We start from the raw sequence: 12465 nt of genomic DNA on the forward strand, positions 1-12465 counted from the left end.
GCCCGCAGGATGCCCCTCGGAGACCACGGGAGACGGAGAGACCCGCACCCTCCAGCATGCGATGCCCGCAGGATGCCCCTCGGAGACCACGGGAGACGGAGAGACCCGAACCCTCCAGCATGCCACGCCCGCAGGATGCCCCTCGGAGACCACGGGAGACGGAGAGACCCGGACCCTCCAGCATGCGACGCCCGCAGGATGCCCCTCGCACACCACGGGAGACGGAGAGACCTGGAGCAACAGGGAGACGACACCCCCGTCACGTGCGGGAGCGACCACCCAGCGATGAGGGGGGCAGCCACAGGCCCCCGTCACATCCGAGCCAGGACACCACTACCCAGGACACCACTATCCAGGACACCCCTACCCGGGACACCACTACCCAGGACACACCTACCCGGGACACCCCTACCCGGGACACCACTACCCAGGACACCCCTACCCGGGACACCCCTACCCGGGACAGCACTACCCGGGACAGCACTACCCGGGACAGCACTACCCAGGACACCCCTACCCGGGAAGACGAAATACCGGACAGTGACTCAGAGTGGATGGGTGGAGACGAACCCCCACCCCAAAGTGCCATGGACTCAGAGTGGGACGAAGAGCACGACACAACTCCACTGCTGTCACCAACACCCTCCACCATCGCAGAAACACTCACCACGGTTGGGCACTTTAGTGATGAGGCGTCTGGTACACTCACTGGTGCGCACAACACAGCCGTCCCGGTACAGCAGGTGGAGGTAGGAGCAGCAGAGGGACCGGGCGGTCGGAGGGCAGCCCAGGCCAAGCGAACATCTGCCGCCCAGATGGATCCCGGGTTCCTGCAGTTACCACACCCACACATAGATCCGATGCAACCACCGACCCGGAGACGAGCGAAGAGGGTGACGGGTGGCTTGCGGCGGCTGCGGTCGCAGGTGCAGGAGTCCACCCGCGTCCAGGAGCTGGGAGTGGTCCCGGTCATGCGTGCCACCCAGGCTGACACCGCACGGGTGGCGTCCGCGGTGGAGGCAATGGGTGCGATGGTGTCAGACATGGGGAACGGTTTGCGAGGCCTGGGGCCTTCCGTGCAGGCGGCGTCTGTGGCCCAGGAAATGGCTGCCCTCTCACAGGAGGCCATGAGCCAGTGCCAGCGCCAGATGGCAGAGGCGCTCAACGCCATAGCCCAGTCTCAGCAGGCCATGGCCCAGTCTCAGCAGGCCATGGCCCAGTCTCAGCAGGCCATAGCCCAGTCTCTGCAGGCCATGGCCCAGTCTCTGCAGGCCATGGCCCAGTCTCAGCAGGCCATCGCTGAGGGCATCGGCGCCAGTGGCCATGTGCGAGCTGGCGTCGCACTGTCGCAGACAGGGTTCGACAACCCCCTGGGCTCCATGGCTGCAAACCTGCAGACCCCTGTCGATACCAGCACGGGCCTCCAGGACTGGCAGCGCCAGATGTCGGGGGCGCGTCGGATGGCCAGTCCGTTCGCATCCCCCACCCATGTAGAGGCCTGGGGGCCATCGGGCACCCCGAGGGAGGAGGAGGTGGTGTGGTCCATCCCGGCTCCCTCTGTAGGGGAGGTCCCGGTACACCGCGACACCTCGGACTCCCCCCCTTCCGTCCCAGGTGCATCGGGTGGGCAACGGGCAGGACAGGCTGGCAGCTCGCCATCCCAGTCGCCCGGGCCGCAGCCTGGCCCATCTAGGCCAGGACGCCCCAGGAAACGGCCGCCAAAGGGATCCAGTGTCAGAGGGCAGGAATCACAGGAGTCCACCTCCAGTTCTGCTGTACCGTCTGGGGAACCACGTAGACGTAGTCAAAGGGCCCGTAAGGCCAAACAATTAGACACTGAGTAAGTTGGCACGGGTGCAGGGCACAGATGAGTTTTAGGGGCTAGGGCACGTGCATGAACTCCTTTGGTTATTAAAGTCAATGTTACACCTACCGAAGCTGCCTTTGTGCTCTGTCCAAAGTGTGCGGGGGTGTCATGTACGTTGAGCGCAAGTGTGTGTGTGAGGGGTGGTCTTACCTCAGCCCCAGGTGAGTCTGCCCCCTTCCCCCTGGGCCGCCATCAACATCCCCCGGGCAGAGGACGGGACCATGCGCTGCAGTGTCACAGCCGCATGCAGGGATGGTCCGGGTGGATGGTGGTACTGTGGCCATGGGTCAGACATAGTCCAACGATGTAGAGCCAGGAGCTCATCGGAGGCGGGTTGTCATCATTCTCCATGGCCTGCGATAGACACGCGTCCACCCGCAACTGGGTGAGCCCGGCCCGTTGTGCCGCCGGTGGATCGGCAATTGGGGGTGGGGGGGTGGTGTGCATGCGGGTGGGGTGTGTGGGGTTGGGGAGGGGGGTGAGGGTGCTGGGTGGGTGGATGGGGGGGGGGTGTGGGTGGTCGGCTGTTGTCATGGTGTGCGGTCTGTGGCCATACTACCCGATTCCCACGCCCATCTAGTCAGTGAAGCGGGCGTCTATCAGTCTGTCCCGTGCCCGCTGGGCCAGCCGGTAACGGTGGACAGCCACCCGCCTGTGTCTACCCCGTCTGCCCTGACCATTGCCCCCATCCCCCTCATCTGGGGAGGACTGGGCCTCTTCCTGCTGCTCCTCCACTCCGCCCTCCTCTGCCTGCGGCACATCGCCCCTCTGCTGGGCTATGTTGTGCAGGACGCAGCACACCACAATGATGCGGCCGACCCTATCTGACCGATACTGGAGGGCGCCCCCAGAGAGGTCCAGGCACCTGAAACGCATCTTCAGCACGCCAAAGCACCTCTCGATCACTCCCCTTGTCGCTACATGGGCATCATTGTAGCGGTTCTCCGCCTCATTGCGTGGCCTCCGTATAGGCGTCATCAGCCACGATCGCAATGGGTAGCCCCTGTCGCCCAGCAACCAGCCCCTCAGCCGGGGATGGCGTCCCTCGTACATGCCGGGGATGGATGACCGCGACAACACGAATGAGTTGTGTACACTGCCTGGGTGACGGGCGCAGACGTGCAGGATCATCATGCGGTGGTCGCAGACCACCTGTACGTTCATTGAATAGGTCCCCTTCCTATTAGTGAACACGGCCCTGTTCTCTGCAGGTGGCCGCACGGCGACGTGCATCCCATCGATCGCGCCCTGGACCATGGGGAACCCGGCAACGGCAGAGAAGCCCACGGCCCGGGCATCTTGGCTGGCCCGGTCCACGGGGAAGCGGATGTAGCAGTGCGCCATGGCATAAAGGGCATCTGTCACTGCCCGGATGCACCGATGCACCGATGTCTGCGATATGCCGGACAGGTCCCCACTCGGTGCCTGGAATGACCCCGTTGCATAAAAGTTCAGGGCCACCGTAACCTTGACGGACACGGGGAGAGGGTGTCCCCCGCCAGTGCCACGCGGTGACAGGTGTGCCAGCAGGTGGCAGATGTGTGCCACGGTTTCCCGGCTCATCCGGAGTCTCCTCCTGCATTCCCGGTCCGTGAGGTCCTGGTATGACTGCCGGGGCCGGTACACACGGGGCGCCCTCGGGTGCCTCCGTTGCCGTGGGGCCGCGACGTCCTCCTCCCCCTCCTCGTCCTGTCGGTCAGGTGTCCCTCCAGCCTGGGCGGCTGCCGCCTGCCCCTCTGCGGCAGCATGCGCCGCCTCTCTGGCACGCTCCTCCTCCTCCTCCTCCTCCTCATCCTCCTCCTCCTCCTCCTCATCCAGGGCAACATAGACATGAGCGGCTGCCACCACGGCGGCCAACATCGCTGGATGGTCTGAAAACATGATGGCCTGGTGGGGGGGAGGGGAACGACGACATGTCATCATTGCCTATATCCCCTCCTCCCCCCAGCCAGGTGGCATGGACCGCATGGGTCCAACTGTTGGAGGCTGGCACCTGGCCAGGTGGACCAACTCATTTGCCCTCCCATCACCCACCCCGGCACGGACCCCAACCCCCAACCTCCACCCTCCACCCCGGCACGGACCCCCCCCCCCCAACCTCCACCCCGGCACGGACCCCCCCCCCAACCCCCAACCTCCACCCCGGCACGGACCCACCCACCCAACCTCCACCCCGGCACGGACCCCCCCCAACCCCCAACCTCCACCCCGGCACGGACCCCCCCCCAAACCTCCACCCCGGCACGGACCCCCCCCCCAACCCCCAACCTCCACCCCGGCACGGACCCCCCCCCAAACCTCCACCCCGGCACGGACCCCCCCCCAACCCCCAACCTCCACCCCGGCACGGACCCCCCCCAAACCTCCACCCCGGCATGGACCCCCCCCAACCCCCAACCTCCACCCCGGCACGGACCCCAACCCCCAACCTCCACCCCAGCACGGACCGCCCCCAACCCCCAACCTCCACCCCGGCACGGACCCCCCCCCCCCAACCTCCACCCCGGCACGGACCCCCCCCCAACCCCCAACCTCCACCCCGGCACGGACCCCCCCCCCAACCTCCACCCCGGCACGGACCCCCCCCAACCCCCAACCTCCACCCCGGCACGGACCCCAACCCCCAACCTCCACCCCAGCACGGACCACCCCCCAACCCCCAACCTCCACCCCGGCACGGACCCCCCCCCAACCCCCAACCTCCACCCCGGCACGGACCCCCCCCAACCCCCAACCTCCACCCCGGCACGGACCCCCCCCCAACCCCCAACCTCCACCCCGGCACGGACCCCCCCCCCAACCTCCACCCCGGCACGGACCCCCCCCCAACCTCCACCCCGGCACGGACCCCCTCCCGGCACTCCCCCGGAGCCCAGCCTACTCTAACCACCCCCGCCCTCCCCCCCCCCCCCCCCCCCCCCCCCGCCGCACACACACACACACAAGCCGAGACACACCTCTCCTCACGCAATCAGTCTGCGGCCACGCCATTTCCTGCCCAGAGCCAACCCCCCAGGCCGTCACTCACCTCCTCGCTGGTCGGCGTGAGCCTGGAGCACCGGGTCACGCCGATGAAAAGGTGGTTTGATTCACGTCGACGTGAACGGTCATCACGTCGACGGGACTTCGGCCCATCCGGAAGGGAGAATATCGGCAGGCCGAAAATCGGCTGCCTTGCGCAGACCCGTGACATTCTCCGCGGCAGCGGCGCCATTAACGCCCCGCCGACTTTTCTCCCTTCGGAGACTTCGGCGGGGGCGGGGGCGGGATTCACGGCGGCCAACGGCCATTCTCCGACCCGGCGGGGGGTCGGAGAATGACGCCCATGGTGTCTGGCCACAAACCCAACATGATCCTACTTTGCGGATTGAAATCAGTTTGCAGGGAGCCAGTGGTATTGTCACTGAATCAGTAATCCAGAACCAGTAAACCCTATCTCTAACCCTAACCCAGAGCAAGATCTGGGGACCGCGGTTCAAATCCCCCCCAGGGCAGATGGTAGAATTTGAAAATCTGGAATTGAAAGTCTAATGATGACCACAAAACCATTGTTGTAAAGGAAATCTGCCGTCCTTACCCGGTCTGGCCTGCACGTGACTCCAGACCCACAGCAATGTGGTTGACTCTCAAATGTCTTCAAAAATTAATTTTTTAAGAAGTCAGTTGTGAACACTGCATGCCATAGTCAACTACTTCATTGCAGCAAGGGAGCATCATATCATCAATAGCCTCTGCTGGAGTGGACATTCAGCCCTTCAAGCCTGTTCTGTCATTCAGTATGATCATGGCTGTTTTCAATCTCAACACCATACTCTCACGTTCTCCCCATATCCCTTGACACCTCCAGATTCTATAAATCTATTTTGTTCTTAAATATATTCATTGATTTGGCCTCCACGATCTTCTGTGGTGGAGAATTCCACAGATTCATCGCCCCCTCTGAGTGAAGAGGTTTCTCCTCAGCTCAGTCCTAAATGGCCTGCCCTGTATCCTGAGACTGCGATGCCCTGGTTCTAGAGCACCCCCCCCCCCACCCCCACCCCCCCCCCCCACCCCCCCCCCACCCAGGCAGAGGAAACAATATTCCTGCAACCAGGCGGTCCAGCCCTGTCAGAACTTTATACGCTTCAATTAAATCCTCTCTAATTCTCCTAAACTCTCGTGAATACAGGTCTAGTCGACCCAATCGCTCTTCATACAACACCAGGAAGCGGTCTGGAGAGGCGGTAGAAGAGGATTCTGGGAGAAGGCAACTCAGTCACCTCGACTGTGCTGTGGGTAGCTGAAGAACTGTCGTCAAGAAGCAGTTCAGCCCGAAATACGACATTAGTGTTTCCCTTCCTCCCTTCTAATCAAAAAAGGAAGACAAGCAGGGCTAAAAAAGGATATCACGGCCAGCAGGTAGGTGATTGGCTGGTGACTAGTAAGTAGTTTTTATTTTTATTTTCTATTTTCTTTTCTCTCATTCTCTCTTGGAGTTGTTGTAAAGTTAACTTGAGGGTTAATTCATAGCAGGAGATCCCTGGCCCATGTCATGCTCCTCCTGTGTGATGTGGGAATCCAGGGACCCTTCTGGTGTCCCTGACTCCGTCACATGCAGGAAGTGTGTCCAACTGCAGCTCCTGCCAGGCTCTGGAGCTGCGGATGGACTCACTTTGGAGCATCCACGATGCTGAGGAAGTCGTGGATAGCACGTTCAGTAAGTTGGTGACGCCTCAGATTAAAATTACTGAGGAAGATAGGAAATGGGTGACCACCAGACAGAGGAAGAGTAGGAAGGCAGTCCAGGCGTCCCCTGCGGTCATCTCCCTCCAAAACAGCTATACCGTTTTGGATACTGTTGTGGGAAATGGCTCACCAGGGGAAGACAGCAGCAGCGAGTACAGACCCAGAGTCCTGGTGGCAGGGCTATAGTGATAGGGGATTCAATGGTAAGGGGAATATACACGCGTTTCTGTGGACGCAAACAAAACTCCAGGATGGTATGTTGCCTCTTTGTTGCAAGGGCCAAGGATGTCTCGGAGTGGCTGCAGGCCATTCTGGAGGGGGAGGGTGAACAGCCAGCTGCCGTGGTCCACATAGGCACCAACGATATAGATAAAACACGGGATGGGGTCTTACAAGCTGAATTTAGGGAGTTAGGAATTAAAGTAAAGAGTAGGACATCAAAGGTTGTAATATCAGGATTGCTCCAGTGCCATGTGCTAGTCAGAGTAGGAATGTCAGAGGGCAGCATGTGGCGCAGTGGTTAGCACTGGGACTACGGCGCCGAGGACCCGAGTTCGAATCCCGGCTCTGGGTCACTGTCCATGTGGAGTTTGCACATTCTCCCCGTGTCTGCGTGGGTTTCACTCCAACAACCCAAAGATGTGCAGGTTAGGTGAATTGACCACGCTAAATTGCCCCTTAATTGGAAAAAAAAATAATTGGGTACTCTAAATTTATTTTTAAAAAGGAATGTCAGGATAGATAAGATGAATGCGTGGCCCGCGAGATGGGGCAAGAGGGAGGGGTTCAAATTACTGAAACATTGGAACCGGTTTTGGGGGAGGTGGGACAAGTACAAACTGGACGGTCTACACCTGGGCAGGACTGGAACCAATGTCCTAGGAGAAGTGTTTGTTAGTGCTGTTGGGGAGGGTTTAAACTAAATGGCAGAGCGATGGGAACCGATGCAGGAAGTCGGAGGGAAGTAAGGTGGGGACAGAAACAAAGGCAGTAAAGGGAAAAGTGGAAGGAAGAGAAACCAAAGACAAAAATCAAAAAGGGCCACATTACATCATAATTCTAAAAGGGCAATAAATGTCTAAATAACAAGCCCTGTCTGTGTCTCAATGCGAGGAGCATTTGTAATAAGGTTGATGAATTAACTGCGATGACAATCAGTAACAGATATGATGTAATTGAGATCACGGAGACCTGGCTCCAGAATGACCAAGGATGGGAACTCAACATCCAGGGGTATTCAATATTCAGGTAAGATCGAAGGAAAGGAAAGGGAGGTGGGGTAACGTTGCTGGTTGAAGAGGAGATTAACGCAACAGTGAGGAAGGGCATTAGCGTGGACGATGTGGAATCTGTATAGGTGGAGCTGCGGAACACCAAAGGGCAAAAAACATGAGTGGGAGTTGTTACAGACCACCAAACAGTAGTTGTGACATTGAGGATGGCATCAAACAGGAAATTACAGATGCATGCAATTACTATGGGTGAATTCAATCTGCATATTTATTGGGATAATCATACTGATAGAAATGTGATGGAGGAGGATTTCCTGGAATGAATAAGGGATGGTTTTCTCGACCAATACATCGAGGAACCAACTAGAGAGCAGGCTATCCTCGACTGGGTATTGGCAACGTTGTGGTGCAAGATCCTTTAGGGAAGAGTGACCATAATATGGTAGAATTCTACACTGAGGTGGAGAGTATCAAGGTTAAGTCTGAGACTAGGGTCCTGAACTTAAATAAAGCTAATTTTGATGGTATGAGATGTGTATTGGCTAGGATAAGCTGGCAAAGGATTCTGAAGGGGCTAACAGTGGATATGCAATGGCAGACACTTAAAGGATACGTGGATGAACTTCAACAATTGTACATCCCTGTCTGGCGCAAGAGTAAGACGGGGAAGGCGGCTCAATCATGGCTAACAAGGGAAATCAGGGATAGTGTTCAAGCCAAAGGGGAGGCAGATAAATTGGCCAGAAAGAGCAGCAAGCTTGAGGACTGGGAAGAATTTAAAATTCAACAGAGGAGGACAAATGGTTTAATTCGGAAGGGGAAAATAAAATATGAGAGTAAGCTTGCAGATAACTTAAACACTGACTATAAAAGCTTCTATAGATATGTGAAGAGAAAAAGACTGGTGAAGACAAATGTAGGTCCCTTACGTTAGAATCAGGTATCCAATTCAATTTTCAAAATTAAGGGGCAATTTAGCGTGGCCAATCCACCTACCCTGCACAGCTTTGGGCTGTGGGGGCAAAACCCACGCAAACATGGGGAGAATGTGCAAACTCCACACGGACAGTGACCCCGGGCCGGGATCGAACCTGGGACCTCAGCACCGTGAGGCAGCAGTGCTAACCACTGCGCCACCGTGCTGCCCATAATCGGGTGAATTCATAATGAGCAACAAAGAGATGGCAGACCAGCTGAACAAGTCCTTTGGATCTGTCTTCACTAAGGAGGACACAATAAACCTTCCAGAAATACTCGGGGACAGAGGGTCGAGCATGAAGGAGGAACTGAAGGAAATCCGCATTAGTCAGGAAATTGTATTGGGGAAATTGATGAGATTAAAACCCGATATGTCCCCAGTGCCAGAGCTCAGCATCCCAGAGTACCTCAGGAAGTGGCCTTAGAAATAGTGGATGCTTTGGTGATCATTGTCCAGCATTCTATAGACTCTGTAAGAGTTCCACTGGATTGGAGGGTAGCTAATGTAACCCCATTTTGAAAAAAAAGGGGGCGAGAAAACGGAGAATTATAGACCGACTAGCCTGACATCGGTGGTAGATAAAATGCTGGAGTCAGTTATTAAGGATGAAATAACTGAGCATTTGGAAAGTGGGGATAAGTTCGGCCCATTAGCACTGTGAGATTCTCCTGCAATTGGCGGGGCGGGACGTACCGACGGCAAAGAGCGGCGTGAATCACTCCGTCGTCGGACCACCCGGAAGGTGCGGAATTCTCCGTACTTCCGGGGGCTAGGCCGGCGCTGGAGGGGTTGGCGCCGTGCCAAAGGGCCTTCGCAGGCCGGCGCGAGTTGGCACATGCGCAGAACCGCTGCCATATTTCCTGCACATGCGCCGGGCATTTCTTCTCTGCACCAGTCATCACGGAGCCTTACAGAGGGCAGAGCGGAGGGAAAGTGTGCCCCCACGGCACAGGTGCGGCCGCAGATCGGTGGGCCCCAATCGTGGGCCAGGCCACTGTGGGGGTCCCCCGTGGGGCCGCATCCCCCCTTGCCCCCCCCCCCCAACAAGGACTCCGCCGGCCACCCTCCAAGCCAGGTCCTGACGGTATTGATCATGTCTAATCCACGCCAGCGGCACCGGCCGAAAAAGGGGCCCGGAGAATCGGCGGGGGGGGGGGGGCCACTACCAACGGCCACCGACCGACGCGGCGTGATCCCCGCCCACAAACCGACGCCGGAGAATTCGGCAGCCGGCGTTTGAGCGGCGGGGCGGGATTCACTCCGCCCCCCCAGCGATTCTCCGACCCGGCGGGGGGTCGGAGAATCCCGTCCGTGGTCAGTGAGAGCAAAGGATCATTTTGTCTGACATGAGCAACTGACTTGAGACAGGTCACCTGGGTGAAGGGGCAGTGCATCCTCACCTCTCTGGCGCAGGTGTGGGTGTCTGCTCTCTCCTAGGCCAACCCCACAATCTGCGGGGCCCGTTCCTCATCGGGGGTGAGAACTCGAATCTCTGGGATTTCACCCCTGTCTCCGCCCCTTCATGCTTATTATGGGCTATCTTCTCCTGCACGGACAAAGAGAGGGCATTGTGAGCTGGGTGCTTGATTGCTCAGGGTATCTGTAGCAGGTAGCAAGTGTGGGCACCACACCTGGTGTTACAACACCCTGGGCTAGTGCAGGGTCAGTTCTAGCCCCACCTAACCTGGAGTGGCAACACCCTGGGCTAGTGCAGGGTCAGTTCTAGCCCCACTTAACCTGGAGTGCAACACCCTGGGCTAGTGCAGGGTCAGTTCTAGCCCCACCTAACCTGGAGTGGTAACACCCTGGGCTAGTGCAGGGTCAGTTCTAGCCCCACCTAACCTGGAGTGGCAACACCCTGGGCTAGTGCAGGGTCAGTTCTAGCCCCACTTAACCTGGAGTGCAACACCCTGGGCTAGTGCAGGGTCAGTTCTAGCCCCACCTAACCTGGAGTGGTAACACCCTGGGCTAGTGCAGGGTCAGTTCTAGCCCCACCTAACCTGGAGTGGCAACACCCTGGGCTAGTGCAGGGTCAGTTCTAGCCCCACCTAACCTGGAGTGGTAACACCCTGGGCTAGTGCAGGGTCAGTTCTAGCCCCACTTAACCTGGTGTGGCAACACCCTGGGCTAGTGCAGGGTCAGTTCTAGCCCCACTTAACCTGGAGTGGCAACACCCTGGGCTAGTGCAGGGTCAGTTCTAGCCCCACTTAACCTGGAGTGCAACACCCTGGGCTAGTGCAGGGTCAGTTCTAGCCCCACTTAACCTGGAGTGGCAACACAAGTGAATTAACCAATAATTTTTAGAAAAATACCCACAGTCTTTGCATCTTGGCCGCCCAATAATTACAGTCACCAGGTTTGTAAATTTAAACACAGTTACTTTTTATTCACAGCAAGAACTATAATGAAATATGCAGCAAATCCAACTGGTTAACTATTATCTCAATCATAATCCCCACTTGAACTTGTATATACATACACACCACACAAACACACACACCACACAAACACACACCACACAAACACACACACACACCACACAAACACACACACCACACACACACACATACACACACACCACACACACCACACACACCACACAAAGACACACACAAACCAGACAAACACACACACCACACACACACACATACACACACACCACACACACCACACACACCACACAAACACACACACACGCCAGACAGACAAACACAGAGAGGAGAAGAGGGGTATAAAAATAATAATGAACAGGTTATAAGTCTTTTTCAGATGGTTGTCTTACACCTTCCTTAAATTTAGGCTTTCAGTTTGAGGTGTTCACTGTAGATTCATTCATTCAGGTCTCCATAGCTTCAGAAATACAGCAGCTCACGGAATTTCTGGAAAGAGAGAGAGAGAGAGAAGAGAGAGAGAAGAGAGGAAGAGCAGGCACTCACAGCTCCTTGTTCCTTAAGCATCCAGGACCAACTCTGCTTCACTTCGGTCTGTGGAAATCATTCCGCTCGGGCAGGACCCATCTGTTACCGGGCAGAATACGGCCGTTTGGCTAATTCATCGAAACCAATCGAACCGAGTGCCACCCCACCTCTCGGGTGCCATAAAGACTGGGTTCTACTGTTCGAAAACTAGCACCACACACTATGCTGCAACATTTAAATTCCTCATTCTTTCTGCTGCTAGACTTAAAGATACGTGTCCATTAACCATCCACGGGTCAAAATGATAACGGCAAAATAATAAAGAAATGGGAAGTAAGGAAATCACCAGGAAGGCTGTGGGTGCTGGGGTTCTGAGGAACAAGCTTGAAAATTGGATTATTGTGAGAGTGCGAGGTGTCAGCCAGTGGATTGAGGAGGAGCGGGACAGATTGCGAAATTGAGGGGCGGTAGGTAGAACTGATACTTTTTTTATTGGTTCTTGGGATTTCGGTGTGGCTGGTTGTGCATTTGCTGCCCACCCTTACCCTTGAACTGAGTGGCTTGCTTGGCTATTTCAGCGGGCGGCAATTAAGAGTCAACCACAAGGGGCCGGGGTGAGATCAGAGATTTTTTTTGATGGCCTTGGGGATCAGCACACCTTTCACAAATGGAGCTGTGTGCGACCTCGGCCGCACCTTCCCCAGTCAGGCCCCTGATTCAAAGCGAGTCGCGTTGAATAGC

At 57.0% G+C, this 12465-nt stretch overlaps 1 protein-coding gene across 1 annotated transcript in view; it reads left to right on the top strand.

Annotated features, from left to right (window-relative positions):
- Positions 1 to 7742: 7742 nt before the first annotated feature.
- LOC140394550 (interleukin-10-like) overlaps positions 7743 to 12465 on the top strand; it is a 37455-nt gene continuing 32732 nt past the window's right edge. The window contains exons 1-2 of the mRNA XM_072481908.1: positions 7743 to 7843; positions 9187 to 9277. Coding sequence (XP_072338009.1) covers positions 7743 to 7843; positions 9187 to 9277 — 192 coding nt within the window. The remainder of the gene's footprint in view (positions 7844 to 9186; positions 9278 to 12465) is intronic.

This window comes from Scyliorhinus torazame, chromosome 17, assembly GCF_047496885.1.
Source record: "Scyliorhinus torazame isolate Kashiwa2021f chromosome 17, sScyTor2.1, whole genome shotgun sequence".
NCBI lineage: Eukaryota > Metazoa > Chordata > Chondrichthyes > Carcharhiniformes > Scyliorhinidae > Scyliorhinus > Scyliorhinus torazame.